Source organism: Polypterus senegalus, chromosome 11 (genome assembly GCF_016835505.1).
Source record: "Polypterus senegalus isolate Bchr_013 chromosome 11, ASM1683550v1, whole genome shotgun sequence".
NCBI lineage: Eukaryota > Metazoa > Chordata > Cladistia > Polypteriformes > Polypteridae > Polypterus > Polypterus senegalus.
In genome coordinates this window covers 163,904,283-163,925,979 of record NC_053164.1, presented here as the reverse complement: position 1 = coordinate 163,925,979, position 21,697 = coordinate 163,904,283, and the positions used below count along the sequence as shown (strand labels likewise).

General features: G+C 38.7%; 1 protein-coding gene across 3 annotated transcripts in view; it reads left to right on the top strand.

Moving 5' to 3' along the window:
- The window catches only part of nup50 (nucleoporin 50), a 73,378-nt gene that overhangs the window by 34,074 nt on the left and 17,607 nt on the right, over positions 1-21,697 (top strand). For all 3 annotated transcript variants that reach the window (XM_039770008.1, XM_039770005.1, XM_039770007.1), the window contains 2 exons: positions 2,930-3,101; positions 8,181-8,834. In XM_039770008.1, the coding sequence (XP_039625942.1) occupies positions 2,930-3,101; positions 8,181-8,834 (826 nt within the window). The remainder of the gene's footprint in view (positions 1-2,929; positions 3,102-8,180; positions 8,835-21,697) is intronic.

The following is a 21,697-nucleotide window of genomic DNA, read 5'->3' as shown; positions in this document are numbered from 1 at the left end:
ATATATATATATATATATACGTGTGTGTGTGTATATATATATATATATATATATATATACGTGTGTATATATGTATATATATATATATATATATATATATATATATATATATATATATATATATATATATACATATATGTATATACCGAGTATCAGAGGTGGTTAGTAACGAGTTACATTTACTTGAGTAACTTTTTTAAAAAAAAATTGTACTTCTGAGTAGTTTTACTTCACCATACTTTTTACTTTTACTTGAGTACATTTGTGAAGATTGTGTACATTTACTCTTACTCTGCTACATTGAGCACCATTCGAATCATTACCTTTTTTCCATTAGATAAAGTCTGACAGACAATTTTCAGTCTTATCTGTAGCGTATGCTGTCAAGTTGCGCACACGCCTTCCATTGCGTCTCCAGCTCTGACGCGAAGTTTTGGATGTTCCCCAAATCAATGCGCTGCAGCTTTGAGGACAGATGTTTCATTTTTCGCTTGAAAGCATGAACTGAGCTAATCATATTGACCATGGTTTTCTCTTTTCCTTGCAGCTGTAAATTAAGCTCATTCATCATGTTGGTCAGATCGGGAAAAAAATGCCAAGTCTAGCGCCATTGATCGTTATTAAGTTGCTTGTATTCTGCATGTTTAATGACAAGGTGAAACTCCTTTTTCTCTGGCCAGGGGTCTTGAAATCTCAGCAGGAGTTTCTCCCTAGCCATCTATGCCTCAATGAAGGTATTTTTTATCATCTGTCCATCTTGGAAGGACTTCTTATGCTTAATGATTGAGTGACTCGCCCGGAACGATACTTCAGTGTCTGCCTTTGCTTTTGAATTCAGCCTAGTGAAAAATTATGACTGTCCGATTCACTGCGATTTAAGTTCCCTCTCCTTTCTCTATCTCAGATCGCTATTCGAAAGAAAGTCAGTTTCATAGTTTTTATGAACAGTTCGAAAGTGCCTTTTCCACATTTTCCTTCTTTGAAATAACAATGATAGATTGACAGATCAGACAAAAGCATTTCGATTGTGAGAGAAAAAAAATCCTCTTCCAATTCCACATCCAGCCCATGAACAACACATTTTTTTAAATCCCTTCTTTAGTCGATATAAATTGGAAGGCTAACTAGATCACTTAGATACCCGTTGTTATGCAGTAGGTCGCGCATTTGATCGTGTGTTAGAAGAAAAGAAATCTCAGATTGGCCGCCCTGTATATCAATCAAGTGGGAAATGCCATAGGGAGGATATATAAACTAACGTTTAAAAATTTTTTTGAATGCAACGCGATCTGCCAGCACTTCCTATCCGATCTACCAGTTGATCGGGCACCCCTGCTCTAGAAGGTCTGCTAGCACGACACATAATCTCTTTAATTCATCCCACATTTATGCTAATATAGGTGTGTGTGTGGTGGTTAAACATCGGGAGCTGTGGTCTAAGACAGTCACTGTCTGTTGTCCTGTTTGGTATTGCAATCTTTTTCTTCTGTTTTTGCCTGGTAGCTGTGGGCGCTCTTGCTCACTCAGTGTGGGGAATGCGCAAAATGGCTAATAAACTTACTTGATTCAGTCTGCTTATGTTTGGTTTTAGCCATTTAGCCATTTCAGTGTGTAAAAAGGAATTTGAACTGTGGTTGGGTTGAACTTTACTCTGCTAGATAAAACCTATTTACAAGAACTCTTTCACTCACTCCTTTCTTGCTGGGCAGGCACAAAGTGGCAAATAAAGTAGCATGATTCAAGCCGGGTTCTATTTATTTACCATTTAAATTCACCATGCAAGAAGAGGAATAAAGTTTTAAAAAAAAAAAAGAGTAAGAACTGTGGAAGAGGTGAACAATATTCAGCTAGATATGACCTATTTATGCAATGCAGAGTAAGAGAATTCTTATTTTACATGCATGCCATTTGCCTTCACAGCAAGTGACAAGAAGTAATTGACCGTCTTACAAATATTGATTACTCCTTTACTGAGGTATTCTACATACTCTGAAAAAGTGGTACTAAAACAACACACAACTGTCGCTGCTCCAGAAAGACCTTATTTATGAAAAAACATGTTACAGCACAATTAGTCCTTTAGTTTAAAAACTCTCAATTTTCTTTTCTGAAAACTATAACATTGAACAATATACCTGTCAAAGTGCCTATAAGCCTGATAAGTAGCCCAACTGGAAACAACATCATCAGTGCTTAAAATGGTTAAAGCTGCATATGCTCACTGACCATGATAACTTAAAAAATAATAATAATAATTGCTTATTGTACTTCTCAAATTGTGTCCTGAAATGAAAAAGTTCTAACTCTGTTTTCTTAGTTTGAACATATCTCAGTCTTCTAAAGTATGCTTTCTCTCTACTTTTTTTGCTTGCTGCTTGACTGTAACCTACCTCACTGCTACTTCTTTCAATGTGTTACAACTGCCCGTAATGGAGTACTTACTAGTACTTACTTACTAGGCCATGCAAAATGGGGTGTACAAATGAGAAAGGGTGTCAAACCTTGGTTTATCATGGGTCTTTTAGATGTCATTTTTTTGTTACATTTTATATGATTCAGTTGTGCAAATTTGATTTATAGAATCCATGTGCAATTAGACAAGGAGCCCATGTTAAAACTTTGTTTTCTTCATAATGTACACTATGATTTGGAGTAAGGGTATGTTTTGGTAGAAACTTCAAAAAAAAAAGAACAAGTTTTCAGCCTCAAATTGATTAAACATTTAAATGATTTTGACTTGCAGCCCTAGTTATGAGATGACTGAATGTAAGATGTGACACTTCCCTATGGAGGTATTTTACATTCATATACAGCTTGTTTAACATTAAGATTTAACTTTTCTTTTTTGTAGGAATTAATGGACAGTTGATGCAATTGCTGCATTGCTTTTTATTTCAACTTTTTTTTTTTTTTTTTTTTTTTTTTTTAGCCTGAAATTGGAGGAGCTTTTAAGAATTTCAGGGGGTTCTCACAGATGTGTCCTGGAGAAAAAGTTAGTGGTTTTGGAAATGTGTCCAGTTTTAAAGGACTCCCAGGACTTTCCAATGGAAGCAGAGGTGCATTTGGTGCTACTGCTGCTTCTGATGTAAAGACAATATCTGGTGAGTATTAAATTAGCAAACCAATGTCGCTACTGTTTTGATATTATTTAAAATAAATATTCTTGCGCTATTTGTGCACACCTGTTTTATAGGGGAGTAAATAAATGAGAATAATGTTTTTTAAAGCGAAAAAGTCTGTTGTCATACTTGGCTGCTAGGAAAACAAAAATTAAACTCGAACAATGCATGTTATCAGTAACAACTTTTCAACTATTGTTAATAAAGGGTGAGTAAAGTTGTATCCTTTTACTAGTTGAGCTAGTGGATAGAAGCATGCTGATCTCTGATGTATATTTATTTCTATTCATGTCATCCTTAAAACATTACTGTTTTTGTGTTTGCCTACCACTCACTTTACAAATGTATAGTCTGTAGATAACATAAAAATGTAAACTAGATTTATATGAATTCCCTTATGCAATGCAAGGCTACTGAACTCAAAAATATTTAAAAACTGTATGGCTGTATTGCTATATTAGGTATTTAAATATGTATATCAAATGTGTACCATATCTTAAGCACCATAAGAGACAGTGCCATTTTATTCACACTCCCAATTATTTATATTAATTTCCTGTAGTAAACCAGTATCCTTTGGGTTTCTTTTATGGAGATCATTTAGTATGCCATGTTGGTTAGGCATGATTGTATAAATACTGTAACATACTTATAGTATTTATTATAAACATTTAAATATTTGGGTACCATCTAGAAATCTCTTTTTTGTATTGTATCATAGGTTTGCTAAAATCAGTACTCTAGGCACCATATTTCCTTAATATTTTTGCTGAATATTTTTAAATTCTGTCCTGCAGATGAATATACCTTTATTTAAATCTAGTTCTTGCATTATTTTGACTTTTGTCAAATTCTCTAAATAGTAGGTAGATAGATACTTTATTAATCCCAAGGTGAATATATATATACTCCAGCAGCAGCATGCTGATAAACAATATTAAATTAAAGAGTGATAAAAATGCAGGTATAACAGACAATAATTTTGTATAATATTAACGTTCCCCACCTGAGTGGAATTGAAGAGTCGCATAGTGTGGGGGAGGAACAATCTCCTCAGTCTGATTCTCCATGATTCAGCTCCCGTCGCTCTGCCATGGATGTCAAACTGTCCAGCTCCGTGCCTACAATTGAGCCTGCCTTCCTCACCAGTTTGTCCAGGCGTGAGGCGTCCCTCTTCTTTATGCTGCCTCCCCAGCACACCACCGCGTAGAAGAGGACGTTCGCCACAACCGTCTTATAGAACATCTGCAGCATCTTATTGCACATGTTGAAAGACGCCAGCCTTCTAAGGAAGTATAGTCGACTCTGTCCTGTCTTGCACAGAGCATCAGTATTGGCAGTCCAGTCCAATTTATCATCCAGCTGCACTCCCAGGTATTTATAGGTCTGCACACCGTTACCTCTGATGATCACGGGGCCCATGACGGGCCTGGTCCTCCCAAAATCCACCACCAGCTCCTTAGGTTTGCTGGTGTTCAGTTGTAGCTGGTTTGAGTCGCACCATTTAACAAAGTTCTTAATTAGGTTTCTGTACTCCTCCTCCTGCCCACTCCTAGTGCAGCCCATGATAGCAGTGTCGTTGGTGAACGTTTGCACGTGGCAGGACTCCGAGTTGTATTGGAAGTCCGATGTATATAGGCTGAACAGAACCGGAGAAAGTACGGTCCCCTGTGGCGCTCCTGTGTTGCTGACCACAATGTCAGACCTGCAATTCCTGAGAAGCACATACTGAGGTCTGTCTGTAAGAGAGTCCACGATCCATGCCACTGGGTATGAATCTACTCCTATCTCTGTCAGCTTGTCCCTAAGGAGCAGAGGTTGGATGGTATTGAAGGCACTAGAGAAGTCCAGAAACAATTCTTAAAGCACCACTGCCTCTGTCCAAGTGGGAGAGGGATCGGTATAGTATATAGATGATGGCATCCTCTGCTCCCACCTTCTCCTGGTATGCGAACTGCAGAGGGTCGAGGTCGTGGTGGACCTGTGGCCTCAGGTGGTGAAGCAGTAGCTGCTCCATGGTCTTCATCGCATGTGACGTCTGAGCGAGAGGCCGGAAGTCATTCAGCTCACTAGGATGTGATACCTTTGGGACTGGGGTGATGCAACATGTTTTTCAAAGCCTCGGGACTCTCCCCTGTTCCAGGCTTAGGTTGAAGATGCGCTGTAGTGGACTCCCCAGCTCCAACATACAGGACTTCAGCAGCCGTGGCGATACTCCATCTCAACCCACTGCTTTGCTAGCACAAAGTCTCCTCAGCTCTCTGCTTACCAGGGCTGCTGTAATTGTGGGTAGGGGGAATTCTCTTTTATGCTGGTATTAGCAGAAGGATGGGTGGAGGGTGCAGTAGTCCGAAGTGAGAGTGGGTTAGGGTGGTCAAACCTGTTAAAGAAGTTGTTCATCTGTTTTGCTTTCTCCACTTCTCTTTCGATGATGGCACCCCGCTTCGAGCTGCAGCCAGTGATGATCTTCATCCCATCCTACACTTCCTTCATGTTGTTATTCTGCAATTGTACTGCTCCTTCGCCACCCTGAGCTGGATTTGGAGTTCCTTCTGCACGCACCTGCCTTTAAAAGCCCCTTTCTTCTGGTTTAAAAGGCCCTTGATGTCACTTGTTCCATGGCTTGTTGTTAGCATAGTAGCGTACTGTTCTTACTGGAACCACAATGTCCATACAGAAGTTGATGTAGTCAGTAGTGCAGTCAACAACCTCAATGTTCTCACTATATGATCCCTGCAGGATATCCCAGTCCATAGTTCCAAAGCAGTCTCTCAGAACCTGCTCTGCCTCAGGGGACCACTTCCTGAATGAGTGTGTGGTTGTAGGTAGCTCCCTCACTCTTGGTTTGTAGTGAGGCTGAAACAGAACCAGGTTATAATCTGCTTTCCCAAGCGCAGGCAGCGAGGTGGCGCTGTATGTGTCTTTAACATATGTATACAGTAGGTCAATAGTCCTATTTCCCTGGGTGTTGCAACATACTGGGAGAAGGCAGGAAATGTTTTGTCCAGCGTCACATGGTTAAAGTCTCAATCGATTAGCATAAGCACCTCGAGGTGCTGCATTTGTAGTTTAGCAACAGCGGAATGGATGATGTTACCTGCTAACTCCACGTCTGCCCGAGGAGGGATGTAAACAATAAAAACAATGACTTGTCCAAACTCTCTGGGCAAGTAATAGGGACACTGAACATACGGCCAACATTTCGATGTCCCTGCGGCAAGTGGAGATTTTGACGTTTACATGTCCAGAGTTGCACCATCTTGTATTCACATAGAGAGCGAGTCCTCCTCCTTTTGCTTCCCGCAGGTATTTGCGTCTCTGTCCACTCTAACTGTGCTAAACTTAGGTAGCTCCACGTTAGCATCTGGAATGTTAGTTGTTAGCCACGTTTCACAAAAACACAACAAACTGCATTCTCTGTAGGTCCTGACATTTTTCACCAGTTCGTCAATCTTATTTGGTAGTGAGTTCACATTTCCCAAGATCACAAAAGGCACCGAAGGCTTGTATTGCCACTTTCTCACTAGCTAGCCTCTTAGGTTTTAGCTTAGCTCCGGCTCTGCTGCCACGATACAACCTTCTTACCTTGTTGGGTAAATATGGAACCACACCAGCATGGGCCTTTGTTCTCAGCGCTTGGAGTTGTTTACCTGAATAGATGAGTCTCGGTGTGTAAAAATCCATGTCCAAATAGTAAAAAGTGTCCAGGGAATGAGTCCACATAAAAGAAAGTGGTAGGAGTGATCAGTGAAATAGAGAAAAAGGTAGAAAGATAGTCATACACGGAGCTGCAGGAAAGGTGCCTGAATCATTATTAGTAGGTGCATTTTTGGTAAAAATGATATAATAATGACTAAATGAAATAGTTTAAAGTTAATGAGAAGAATATCAGGTTTTGTCTGTGATGAAATAGCCTACTTGCTACCAAAAGCTGGATTGACCATTCATGTATTGTTATAACAATGTATAGAGAGAAAATGTTGTTGATAAAAGAACTTTTAGTTATTTACCTTACAAACTGGAGATTTTTTTTAAAAGGTCAGACAAGCTTCGCTAAACCCAGCCAAGAATAGAATTTAGAGTATGGATGTGTACAAGAGTATGGTCAGATAGGAGTTTTTTTCTGCACATATTTAGTTATTGCCTGACACCCAATGAGAACTTAATTTTCAGCCTATTATTTAAAGCAACCATCCCAGCACAACACTGTCTCGAGGTCTAATTGTGCATGTGCTAGAAAAAATATTGTTCTTCATACTGCAGTAACAAGCTGGACATTTCAAATTAATCAAAACGTAATTTACAGACAGTACCTGTAAAGTTAGCCTGAAAGGGTTGCGGAATATTTTGGGCAAATTTTTTTTTCTGATTAGCTGATGTTTGGAACTTGCACCATAATTTATAAAATGACTTAGAACAGAAGATGCAAGTTTGCTTTTAAGTACAAATGACTAAGTTCTGTAAGTGTGTTTTCCCTTTTTATTACTGGAATGGCCTGGGTAACCTTCATTTCAGTACAATAAGTAATCACTGACTCTGATCAACTACTGATATGGACACTGTTTGTCCGTATTAGTCAATGTAGCAGGTTGAGATTAGAATTTTGTTGCATTTGTTATCTGGCGTTCCACATTTAACTTCTTGAGAACTCCTTATATCTGCTGGTGCTTTTTCATGGAGAACAGTAAAATAGTCATCTACTGTTTTAATTGCTGAAGACAATTTAATTTTCAACAAGATTTCTGTGAATTTTTTCTCAGTTTTATAAAATTCCCAAATTTGTCTTTAATGTGTAAAGCACACTGCAATATAGGACAGTGAGTGGCACTTCCGTTTCACAGTTCCAACATCCTGGGTAGGTTTGGCTAATCGAATCTTACTTTCTGATGGTGTCCAATCCAGGGGTGTTTCTCTCTCTTTGCACCCAGTACTGCCAGGGTAGGATTAGATTAAGCAGATTTGAAAATCTTATGATAAAATGAAATAGCTGATGTATTTAAATATCTTAATTTTTCAATATAGGCTTTTGTTGTGTAATGTAATTTTTTTTATTTTTGACAGGCCCTTTAAACTTCAATGGCCCATCCTCTTCCCAGCTTGTGACAAATGATGCCAGTTCCAAATCTAATGGAGTGACTCAATCTAGCTCAGTCCCTAACTCCTCTCAGAATAAAACCACCATCAATCAGGAGTATAATAAGCAACTTGCTGCTCTGAACCGCTGTGTACGGGACTGGATCACAAAGCACGTAAATGACAACCCACTATGCGATCTGAGCCCCATCTTTAAGGATTATGAGAAACACTTGGCTAGCATTGAACAAAAATATGGCAGTAACTTTGACAACACTGAGAGTAATACTAGCACAAGACAGTCTGAGCTAGCTGCTGCACAGGTGCCAGTTTTTTCTAAAGCCCAAGAGGCACCAGCATCCACGTTGTTTTCTGCAAGTGACCAAAAGGAAGGCGTCACCTCAAATATCAAAGCTGTAGCCCCTACTGTTTCCACAGCCAATGTCACTTTTCAGTTTGGAAAAAAGGTTGACAATGCTGTGCTAGGAACCCTTCCTGCCAGTAAACTAGCATCCAGTTTCACTTTCACCACTCAATGCAATACCATGACTTTGTTTGGAAGCCAGGCAACACCATCACCATCATCAGCTTCGGTTGTACCAGTTCCCAAAGTAGACAGTGACAATGGCAGTAGTGAAAAAGGTAGGTTTTTGTTTTTTTTTTGTAATCCTAAAACCCATGTAGTATTTTATGATTTTTTATTAATTCTAGTTACAGTATAGAGTTTTGAGCCTGTTTAAGTATTTTGTGAATTGTCAAATTTTTTAAATATCGAATTCTACATTTTTTGAAGGGTCTACATTAAATTCTGATTGGTTGCACATATGTTACCTTCCATGTCCAGATATAGTTTTCTCTGTGACAGTGGAGTTTATTGTTCAACAAGTGTAATCTTTTTATTTCTGTAATTTGTTTTTATAGTTATGTGAATATGGATAATATTTAGAAGACAGAAATATATAATTTCACGTTTCTGATTTTAAAATTGTGGGTCAGAAGACTTTTTTTGTGTGTGTTTACAATGTTGGAGCCTGATTAGGTAAGCTAATATCTTTTGATGCAGGAGTACCTTGACAATAGGGAGCTGGGACATTTTCTGTGGTTCCATGTGCAGGGCCTGGTTAAACTCACTATGTATGCCATTAGTTGTTAATTGAAGGTAATTCTCAAATTTATAAAATAAGGGTATACAGTAATCCCTCCTCGATCAGCGGGTTTTTCCAGACCCCCCCGCGATAGGTGAAAATCCGCGAAGTAGAAACCATATGTTTGTATGGTTATTTTTATATATTTTAAGCCCTTATAAACTCTCCCACACTGTTAACATTATTAGAGCCCTCTAGACATGAAATAACACCCTTTAGTCAAACGTTTAAACTGTGCTTCATTACAAGACAGGGATGGCAGTTCTTTCTCACAATTAAAAGAATGCAAACATATCTTATCTTCAAAGGAGCACCGTGAAGATCAGATAATGTCAGAGAGAGCGCTCGCTAAGAAAAGCAAACAATCAAAAAATCAATACGTGCTTTTAAGTATATAGAAGCACCGTGATAAAGCGGCATTTTGTAGAGGAGCGTCCTATCTTCTAGGTAAACAGCCACTGTGTAAACAGCCCCCTCTGCTCACACCCCCTCCGTCAGGCAGAGAGAGTGAGACAGAGAGAAGCAAACAAAACAAGCGCCACGTGGGAAGCATATCTTATAGCATTGAAGAGTTTTAGTTAATATGTAATACATGTTCTGATTGGGTAGCTTCTAAGCCATCCGCCAATAGCGTCCCTTGTATGAAATCAACTGGGCAATCACACTGAGAAAGCATGTAACCTAAATTAAAAGACCCATTGTCCGCAGAAAGCGGCGAACCAGCGAAAAATCCATGATATATATTTAGATATGCTTACATTTAAAATCCGCGATGGAGTGAAACCGCGAAAGTCGAAGCTCGATATAGCGAGGGATTACTGTATCTCATGCATAAAATGAATGCCACTTTTGAAGTCATATCTGTTTACATGCCATATAAGCCTGCCAAATAATACTTAGTACCTTAGCAGCAACTAAAACTATTTATTAGCAAATTCACAGTGTTCAAAATCTAAACTCCCATTTCTGCAAACTAGTTGTAATCATTAATTGTCACACATGGATGTCCCTGGGACTGGCTTAAGTATAGCAGTACTAATTACAACAGCAGAGTCTGCAGAACACTACATCTACTGAGTTCTGGATGAATCCATACAAATAAAGCAAAACCAAATGGGTGCTCTCTGTCATGCTATATGTGAAGGAGAGCAATACAGTGGGAGGGAGAAATAACTTGATAGCAATCGATGGAAAATGTGAAGGCAAGAATTTGGTGTAGAACTGAGAGATTTGAGTTAAAGCTACACTCCAGCTTCTCAGTTTATGGTTCATCCTAATCCTCTATTTGTAATTTAAGCCAATATGCAGTACTAGTGAAAAATGTGGGGTCACTCAGAACTTTATATGTTTTTGATGTTTTAAAAATATAGCCAAGGCTTACTGCTTGGAACATGGGTGGGCAGATTCAGTCCTGGAGGGCTGCAGTGGTTGCAGGCTTTTGTTCCAACCCAGTTGCTTAATTAAAAACCAAGCCTTCTCAATTACCTAATTTCATAGCTTGCTAGTGCTTTAACTCTGCCATGTCAAGTCATTCTCATATCCTAGATTTTCTTTTCCTTTCTAAGGATATCATCCAAATGATTTGAAGTCTAAAACAGATGAGTTATTCTCAGCGCTTCACTTTAGTCTCTTCACTTTCCTTCCAAGTATTTAATTAAACCCAATAGTGCATGATAAATACAAGTGTAGATGGAAACAAGCTAAATGGAGAAATGCTGGTTTCTATTGTCATTTGCAACATATTGCTAATGAGGATGCAATTGAAAACCAAGACTACAGCTGTTTAAGACTAAAATAAGCAATAAAGAGTTCAAAATCTTAATGAGCAAGACAACTAAAGTGAAGCAGAAGTGTTACTTGAGCAATAAGGGCTTCTTATTAAGCAATTGGGTTGGAACAAAAACCTGCGGCCCTCCAGGACTGAATCTGCCCACCTGACTGTTTTGTAATTCACTTTTCACATATGGCTGTGAAGTCCAAATTTTTACCATCAATTCCTTCAGTGTCCTAATAGTAACACCCCCTTGCTTGTCCTTAATTAGTCATGTGTTAATAGAGAGGCCTTTTTTTTTTCTTTATTAATTTTATTGCAATCCATACAAAGCAATATAGTTTTTACAAAAAGAAAAATTGACTTAAGGACAGATCGATCCCCACCCCTGAGAGAGAGAGAGCAAACCAAACGGCGTGAAATTTAAGGCTTGTAAACATACCTAAATTAATTATCTGTGTTTTATGAGCTTATTTTAAATTATTACTGATTAGATCCTGCCATGTTTTGGATAAAAGTCTGTATGGATCCTCTGAGTATTTGATTTTTTTCCAATTTCAAATAGTATAACACATCGGTTTCCCACTGACTTAAAAGAGGGGAGTTTGGGTTCTTCCAGTTTATCAGAATAAGTCTGCGTGCCAAAAGTGTAGTGAATGCAGTCACAATTTGTTTGTCTTTCTCTACTTTAAACCCCTCTGGAAGAACCCCAAACACAGCTGTTAATGGGTTAGGAGGGATTGTGAGTCTAAGACTGTCTGAAAGGTAATTACAAATTTTTGTCCAGAATGATGTTAATTTGGTGCAGGACCAAAACATGAGTCTGGGACTTGGTTGCAGCGTTCCCAGGTTGGATCATGCCCTGGAAACATTTTGGAGAGTTTTAGTCGAGACAGATGTGCTCGATATATAATTTTGAGTTGTATAATTGTATGCTTTGCGCATATGGAGCTCAAGTGAATTCTCTGCATTGCTACTTTCCACTCCTTTTCTGATATATTAATTGAGAGATCTTTTTCCCAGTGTCCTCTTGGATCTTTGAAAGGGAGGGATTGTAAAATGATCTATACTAATAAAAGGCAAAGCACTCACTCACTCACTCACTCACTCACTCATTCTCCAACTTCCCGTGTAGGTAGAAGGCTGAAATTTGGCAGGCTCATTCCTTACAGCTTACTTACAAAAGTTGGGCAGGTTTCATTTCGAAATTCTACGCCTAATGGTCATAACTGGAAGGTATTTTTCTCCATTAACTGTAATGGAGTTGAGCTGGAATGACGTGGGGCGGAGTTTCGTGTGACATCATCACGCCTCCCATGTAATCACGTGAACTGACTGTCAACGCAGTGCGTAGAAAACCAGGAAGACCTCCAAAAAGCGCTTAAGAAAACATGCATTATATAATTGAGAAGGCAGCGAAACAATAAGAAGCGAGCGAGTGACATATACTACCATATTCATGAGTGATGCTACCTCGGAAAGAAAGCAAGGTGTAAACCTAAACTTTAAATTAAGTTCATAGACAGGCTACCGCTGGCGTTTCACATGCCCACAGGTAATGCCGGATACAAGTTTAATGAGAGGACACAGGATATAAGCGAGAGTTTTGATCACTTTGTAACTAAGTTAAAATTGTAGGTGAAGGGGTGTGCTTATGCAAATTCGAGAGACTGTGTTTGTGGGGATTGACAGTTAAAGGCGGGTGGGGAGTCACGTCATCATATCCCTCCCATTCATCTAATTTCGCTCTGAGCTGAGCTCATGCTAACGCCGTCTTCCAAGCAACTTGTCAGACTGCCACCAAATACTCACAGAAAAATCCACAAGTTAATACACACGCTGTCTCTAGAGTTTCTACACACTGAATCCTCCAGGCACTACTTACAAAGGTCACATTGACAATCGTGTTACGTTATTTTTAAAAACTTTCCTTTTCTTAGCATAAGCACAGCTGAGAAGCTTCGATGCATGTGCTCCATAACGCGTTAAAAATAATGCATTTAATCACACTTTGCATTACAAGCAGATTATATTGATCAGCGCATCCCGATTCATTTTACCCTCGCACCACCTTAGTTTGAGAAGAAGTATGAAAAATATGAGGTTAACACAGAAAAACAGATCACCAATTCAAGCTTTATAAATAATCGATTCGCCATCAATAATTGTTTTGGTAAAGCCATCCTCCTTCCATTTTATAATTTTTCCGCCACTAGCCATGATTAAATGAACGGTAAAAAGTAAGAGCAAAGCGAGGGTGACTTATTTAGGCAGGCATATATATGACAGCAACACTCATGACAATGTCAATCATGAATACGTTATTATTAAAATGTTTCCTTTTCTTTTCATTACTTCTTTAACACACTACTTCTCGCTGCGAGGCGCGGGTATTTTGATATATATATATATATATATATATCATATAATATATGAATGACCTCCAAAGATCGCTGAGACTTTTGATATCATGAACGAGTCTGCAAAAACTGTGGTCTCCTGCCCAGCAAAAGTCGAGCAGCCAGCCCGCGTGCATAGCTGTGCCGGCCTTTGAGACGCTGACTGCGCTTCTGCCTTAAGTCAAAGTGAGCACTTTTAATTTTTTTCATCCTCCCCCTGCGCTATAGCCCAGACAAGTGCAAACACGGGACCCCTTTTCTACACCACGGCAAAATAACATTAAGGCGATTCACACTTTCTTTTGCACGTATACGATTATGAGGACCAAGCTTGTGTACATTCTTCTATTTGTGTCCAGGTTCTTATCGCCTGAATATTTGCTGCCCAGTATAAAACTGGAAGTTGAGTAGAGCCATGCCTCCTTCTGCCTTTTGTCTTTGTAGGGTCACTCTTTTGATGCATGGGTGTTTTGAATTCCAAATTAATAAGGTTAATGTTGAATTTAATTGCCTAAAGAATGATTTATTAATGTATATTGGAATGTTTTAAAATAAAAAAGGAGCTTAGGAAGAATATTCATCTTAACAGTGTTAATTCTTCCAGCTAGTGTGAGATGAAGGGTTGACCATCTGTGCAAGTCTTGTTTAATTTTTTCCATGCAGACGGCAAAATTTTGTTGATATAGAGCTTTATGTTTACTTGTGATGTTTACCCCTAGGTATTTAAACTGTTCTGCAATGATAAAAGGTAGGGTATCTAATCTAATATTATACGTTTGAGAATTCACTGAAAAGAGTACACTTTTATTCAGATTAATTCTGAGACCAGAGATCTTTTGAAATTCTGTGAATGCTGCTAAGACTGCAGGCACAGAATTTTCTGGGTCCGATATATACAGTACCATATCATCTGCATATAATGAAATTTTCTGTTCCAGTCCTTCTCTGCTAATCCTCTTTATCTGATCAGTATTTCGACAATGTATTGCCAGTGGTTCAGTGGCAATTGCACACAGCAGCGGTGACAAGGCTTGTGACATTCCTTGTCTAGTACCACGTTCTAGTTTAAAGTAGTCTGAGCAAATGTTTTTGATGCAAACTGAAGCTTCTGGGTTAGTATACAGTAATTTGCGGTCCACCCCGAGCGCCAAGTATTTAGGGGCATCCAAACTACGGTAGTTTCCTTTTTTTTTTTTGTTCCTTGAGGAGGTGTAAAAAAAAATTTCTTTCAGCTATGGGGCGTCAAATTTTTCACCCCCCGGGCAACATGATCTCCAGCTACGCTACTGATATATAGATATTGATTTAATACACAAATTTTACAATAAATTTTCATTTTTTATTATAAGTATACATACATAAAAACTATACTATATTTACTTTTATGCAATCTTAATAATTATTATATAACATAATGACTGATTTTTGTGATACCTGCGCTTGTTTCAATGAACACAAAAGTTTTATATTCGGCTCAATATTTGACAGCGCAACCCAAAGTTCTTGGTCAAGATCTTTTAAGCATGACCGCTTATCATTTTTAATTAACACAAGTGTTGAAAAACTTTGCTCACATAAATATGTCGTCGAAAATGGAAGTAGTGTTAGGATGGCCTTGTCAGAAATGTGAGGATATTCTTTCTTAACGGAAATCCAGAAAACATCTAAAGGAACTTCGGCGAAATTAAGTTTTAACGTCCCGTCATTACTTAATTCTATAAATTCCTCTCGAATTTGCAGTGACAGTGCTTCCGTAGAATCTATTGCATTGGTTGCAAAAGAATTTCGAGTCCAATCGTATTGTTCCGTATTAATAGAATAAAAATAGTGATCAAATTTCTGCAGAAGCATACTTAAATGTTGTTGGGTCAAATCCACAATTAATTGCTTGTTTTCAATCGTACTATGGTTGGTCCTTTGGTACATTTCTAAACATCCTTTTTGCAACTCTTCCTGCCAAAGTTCGAGTTTTTTTTTTTTTTTGAACCCCTGTAATTTATCGGAGCATGTCAATATATTCTCATTCCGTCCTTGCATTTTTTTTATTAATTTAATTCAGATGCTCAAACATCGAGGCGCTGGTATAGTTCGGGCATATTTTGATATAAAAGAAACTCACGCACCTCATAGCGAAGCTCAAACAATCTAGCCAAAACTTTGCCTCGGGATAGCCAACGAACCTCAGTATAAAACAATAAGGATTCATATTCGGCTCCCATTTCTGCTCATTCGTGTTCAAAAGTTCCTCTGGCAAATTCTTGACCATCAATGCTTCTCGATGTATGCAGCAGTGTGTAATTTGTATTATCGATTTTTTTTTTTTGTTGTTTTTTACACAAGAGACAAAACCTTTTTTACTACCCGTCATTGCCGCAGCGCCATCCGTGCAAATAGCAATGCAATTGCTCCATTGAATATTATATATTTTGAAGAAATCATCGGTTACTCTGAAAATTTCTTCACCGGTAGTTCGCGCTGGAACCTCCTTACAAAATAAATAATAATCTTTTAATAAAGCCCTCGTCAACGAAATGTACAATAGCTATCAGTAGGGCTTTATTTTAAATATCGGTTGATTCGTCGCTTTGAAGCGCAAATTTTTCAGCCAATATCAGTTTTCTAATCAGTGTTCCTAAAATATCGCTTGACGTGTCCTGAATACGTCTTTTAACAGTATCGGCAGACAACGAAACTTTATTCACTTCCTTAGCTTCATTGGGCCCAAACATAAGTCGAACAATTTCCATGCATGCTGGTTTAATAAGTGTTTTGCCGATAGTATGTGGTCTTTTCTGATGTGCAATTAATTTTGCAACATGGTAGCTAGCTTCTAAGGCCTTTATAGAAACCGTAACGGCCGATTTCATAAATTGCTTCTGTTTTTGTTGTAAGCGCCTCTGAAAATATTGTTTGTCTTTTTCGGCGTAACTGGGATGGTTTGAATTTAGATGGCGATTTAGTTTACTGGGTACCATTGCCTCGTTTGATAGCTGATCGCCGCAAATGATGCATTGTGGCTTTGGAGCCGTTTCGTCACCACACCATGAGAATCCATATTGAATGTAGTCTTCGTTGTACTTCCTTTTCACAATCTTCTTTGTTTTTTTTTGCAGCACTTGTGCTGGGTTCTTTATCATCTGTACGTGAAGACGAATTTTTTCCACGTAAAAATGTATCCATATTTAAAGGGGTATAAAACTAAATATGAATCACACGAAGAACGTTAACCATACACAATTCAGCAACACAACTAATAGTAAGGAATGATAACTACTGTCGCAAGACGAGTGAATCTGACGTAGCACGACTAATCACGTCGGCTTGAATTGAATCTAGGTGAGGTCACGGAGCGCTCTGCCTATCACAGCATACTACGCAGTTGTCTGGTGACTACGTAGGGCCTACGTCGTAGGCGACAGGCACCAGGCGATGGGATTTATTATTTCAGAGAAATAACACATAAAATTATGAAAGCTTTAAAAGGCTATTTACGTGAATATTTCATTGCACGTATTCTCGTTATTGTGTTTCTAAGGAGGACTATTGAAATATTATTTAGTTAGAAACTTGTCTTATTTGACCGCGTCACACTTGTGTCGGCTCAAGGCACACCGGTTGCGGAGCACTGGTCTATATGATGCACATTGTAATAAGTCCTTATTTTGTTTTGGAAAAACGGTGATTAGTGCTTGGCGAAAGGTTTGAGGAAGAGATTGGTTATCTGTGGCTTCTGTAAATGTTGCTAATAGGAGGGGAGCTAGCTGAACAGAGAATTTCTTGTAAAATTCTGCAGGGTACCCATCAGGGCCTGCTGCTTTACTGCCTTGGAGTGACTTTATAGCATCTAGTAATTCTGATAACGCCAGAGGTTTATCAAGTTCCTCTGCAGTAAAAGTGTCTATTTGTGGTATCTGTAATGTATCCAGAAATGCATTTGATTGTGTACTGTCTTTTTTAAACTCAGTAGTATATAGGGATTTATAGTAGTCTCTGAAAGTGCGCATTATATTTTTGTGTTCGACAATTTTATCTCCGTTCGCGTTGGTGATTACCGAGATTGCGTTGCGCACTTCTTGCTTGTGAATTTGTTGAACTAAAAGCTTATTAGCTTTCTCTCCATGTTCATAGTAATGATGTCTGGATTTATAGATTAGTTGTTCAGTTTCTTCAGTTGTCAAGAGGTTTAATTCTGAATGTAGAGAATGCCTTCTCCTATGTAGAGTCTTGCTTGGTAGTCTGGCGTGTTCTCCATCTATTTTAGTCATTTTGCTTTTTATTTCTGCTACTTTCTTGGCTTCGGATTTATTTCTGTGGGAAAGATATGAGATAATCTGTCCTCTTAAGAAGGCCTTGAGAGTTTCCCAGAGTATTCCTGCAGAGATCTCGGGGGATGTATTTGTCTATAGAAAGAATTTGATTTGTTTGGATATAAATTCAGTACAATTCTCGTCAGCTAATAGAAGCGGGTTGAGGCGCCATCTGTGGGGTGAGTGTATGGGGCTTAGTAATTTTAGCTCCAAGACCAGAAATAACAATAGCATCTTATCTGCAAGATTTAATCATAGACAAGAAGTTTTTGTCTATAAAAAAAGTAATCAATCCTTGAGTAGCAATGATGTACTGGTGAGTAGAAAGAATATGTTCTTGAAGTTGGGTTTAAAAACCTCCAAGGGTCTGATAAGTTCTGATCAGTTATAAACTTTGTAATTATCTTTGCGATGTTAGATGCCGTTCCCCCTGTGGAAGAAGTCCTATCTTAAAGTGGATTTAGAACACCATTAAAGTCCCCAGCCATTATAACTTTGAGTGTTCAGATTGGGAATGGACGCAAATAAATTTTGTGTAAATTCCTTATGCATAAACATTTATCAAGATCATTTTACAGTTAGATAAGTCTCCCATGACCATTACATATCTCCCTTCAAGATCCAATACTACATCTATGTATGAGAATTCCCACACCTCTAGTTTTTTTTTGTAAAACTAGAATGGAACATTTGGCCAGTCCAGTCTTTTTGCAGCCGGAACTGATCCTTGCTTAGTAAGTGGGTCTCCTTTAAAAATGCTTTTTTAGCGGTTAGACCTGTTAGGTCAGAGAGTACTTTCTTTCTCTTTAATTCTCTTTAACCCCTTAACATTCGGGGTCATTTTTGCTAAATCGCTTGTAATTCGACCTCTCCAAATTAGAATCATTGCTGTTATTGAACTATCTGGAGTATAAACACATGTTTGGTCTCTTTGTAAAGGTAACATTCTCTAGTTTCACCCTTAGTAGTCAGAATAACTGTAGGTGTGACTGATCAAAAGTTATGCACATTAGAACTCACAAAAAAAACGAATTTTTTTGTTCTCTGTTTTTTATGAAAATAAAGGAAAATAAAGCTGCAGTAGGTAGGTGAGGACAGAAACACACAATGTACCAACAGAATAACTTGTTGACTACTCACATTTCAAATTTGAAAAGAATACCTGTAAAATGACATTTTTACACCAGTTTTATGTGGGCATGCCCAGGGGCTTTTAGAGGGACCATTATCCACATTTTGGAACATATGGAAAAGTGTAATAACTTTTGAATGCTTCAACCCACATATATCAATGAGGGCTCTACTGAAAGCTTACACCTAAAGGAATCTATATCTACACACAGTGTCACTCTATTAGTTATAAAAATAATAAAAACAATAAAAAATACACATTTCTATGTAAAAATAGTCAATACAAGTTATGGGCCAAAAATATATTTATATTTTTATTTTTACTTTTTTTTTATAAAATGCACACAAACTATATATATTTCTTTTACAAACTGTTACAACACAGCTCAGCGTTTTCCATGTGCCACTTGATGGCAGCAATCACTAGCAAGCAGAAAGCACAAGGCGTGGCACGTCGCTCTCTGCCATTACATGTCCCCTGTGCGGTTGAATACTTTCGCAACGCATACATGCATCTATTATTTAATCAGCGTTTATTTACGTTTAAACTTCTACTTTTATTCATATTTAAAATGCGAAAAACTTGGCGAAATCACAATAAACAACCACGCACCAACTCTGCAGACTGGCACAAATGCCACCTTCACGAGCTCGATTGTTTTTTACAAGTTAGTATGGCAAGTTACATATCAAAATGCTCGGCTGCTCATTGGCTGTAAGTTTTGAGTGTCAGTCACAGTGTCCAATCAAACTGGTAGATTCTACCAGAGTTTGAAGCAGACGTCATCATCTAAAGCTTTCTGTGACACTGGTTGGCTATACGAGGTGCCAGTCAACCCCAGACCCATCGTAATTGGCCAACTTAGGTGTCTTTCGAAAGCTAACACTTCCGTGTTTCATGCGGTAGCATGGTTATCGCCGACAGAAACAAATTACGTCTAATATGAGCAATATAAGTGAAAAAAAATTACTTAGGTGGTCTCAAGTTATGAAGCATTTTCTGGAGTTTTTGTCCCTTTGAGAATATATCGTGTGTTTTGGACCTAAATCGTTTTACTGGATTATATTCGCTGGAGCCTTACGGACACAATGGGATCAATACTGCTCGGAAATATTGATGTTTGACTTGTTGGGGGTCTTCAAAGGTAGGCACAGTCAACTCTTAAAAGTATGTACTTCTCTGTAAAAAAGGCTTTAGTGTCAGTGCTGTGGTTGTTGTGTGTCAAAATGGTTTATATCATCGGAAAGACGAGACTTTGAAGTTTCATTTGATGTATAGGGTGTCGAGATGCATGGCAGATGGGCATGCACACATTACTGTAACGCTTTTGAACGCTGTTTGTCCGGGACCGGGGGCGTGCTGTTATTCAGGCCTTTAACATTCCAGCTCACGAAATTAACTGGCCCATCATGGAGACATTGATTCTGAGTTTTATAGATAGATAGATAGATAGATAGATACTTTATTAATCCCAAGGGGAAATTCACAAAATTTTTGATGTCATTTTATGGCCTTAACTGGAAGTGAGACAGCTTCGGTCTTAATTTCCTATTTCCCCTAGAGTTGTTGTTATGCAGCTTATCTCACTTAAGTTAGAAGGTACTGGCATTCCTAAAGTTTAGTTCTGGGCTCAAAAATGGCCAGAATGAAACAGCTTTCTCAACAAACATGTCAGTGTATTGGCTTTTTGCAGAAGGAAGGTTATTGCATGTGACACATTGCCAAGTGACTGAAAATTTCATGCAAAGGTGTCTCTTACTGTCTTGACAGAAGAGGGAAAACTGGATCTAATCAGGATAGAGATACAGTGCATCCGGAAAGTATTCACAGCACATCACTTTTTCCACATTTTGTTATGTTACAGCCTTATTCCAAAATGGATTAAATTCATGCTTTTCCTCAGAATTCTACACACAACACTCCATAATGACAACGTGAAAAAAGTTTACTTGAGGTTTTTGCAAATTTATTAAGAATGAAAAAACTGAGAAATCACATGTACAGAAGTATTCACAGCCTTTGCTCAATAGGTTGTCGATGCACCTTTGGCAGCAATTACAGCCTCAAGTCTTTTTGAATATGATGCCACAAGCTTGGCACATTTATCCTTGGCCAGTTTCGCCCATTCCTCTTTGCAGCAGCTCTCAAGCTCCATCAGGTTGGATGTGAAGCGTCGGTGCACAGCCATTTTAAGATCTCTCTAGAGATGTTCAGTCGGATTCAAGTCTGGGCTCTGGCTGGGCCACTCAAGGACATTCACAGAGTTGTCCTGAAGCCACTCCTTTGATATCTTGGCTGTGTGCTTAGGGTTGTTGTCCTGCTGAAAGATGAACCGTCGCCCCAGTCTGAGGTCAAGAGCGCTCTGGAGCAGGTTTTCTTCCAGGATATGTCTGTACATTGCTGCAGTCTTCTTTCCCTTTATCCTGACTAGTCTTCCAGTTCCTGCCACTGAAAAACATCCCCACAGCATGATGCTGCCACAACCATGCTTCACTGTAGGGATGGTATTGGCCTGGTGATGAGCGGTGCCTAGTTTCCTCCAAATGTGACGCCTGGCATTCACACCAGAGAGTTCAAATCTCTGTCTCATCAGACCAGAGAATTTTATTTCTCATGGTCTGAGAGTCCTTCAGGTGCCTTTTGGCAAAATCCAAGAGGGCTGCCATGTGCCTCTTACTAACGTGTGGCTTCCATCTGGCCAATGTACCATACAGGCCTGATTGGTGGATTGCTGCAGAGATGGTTGTCCTT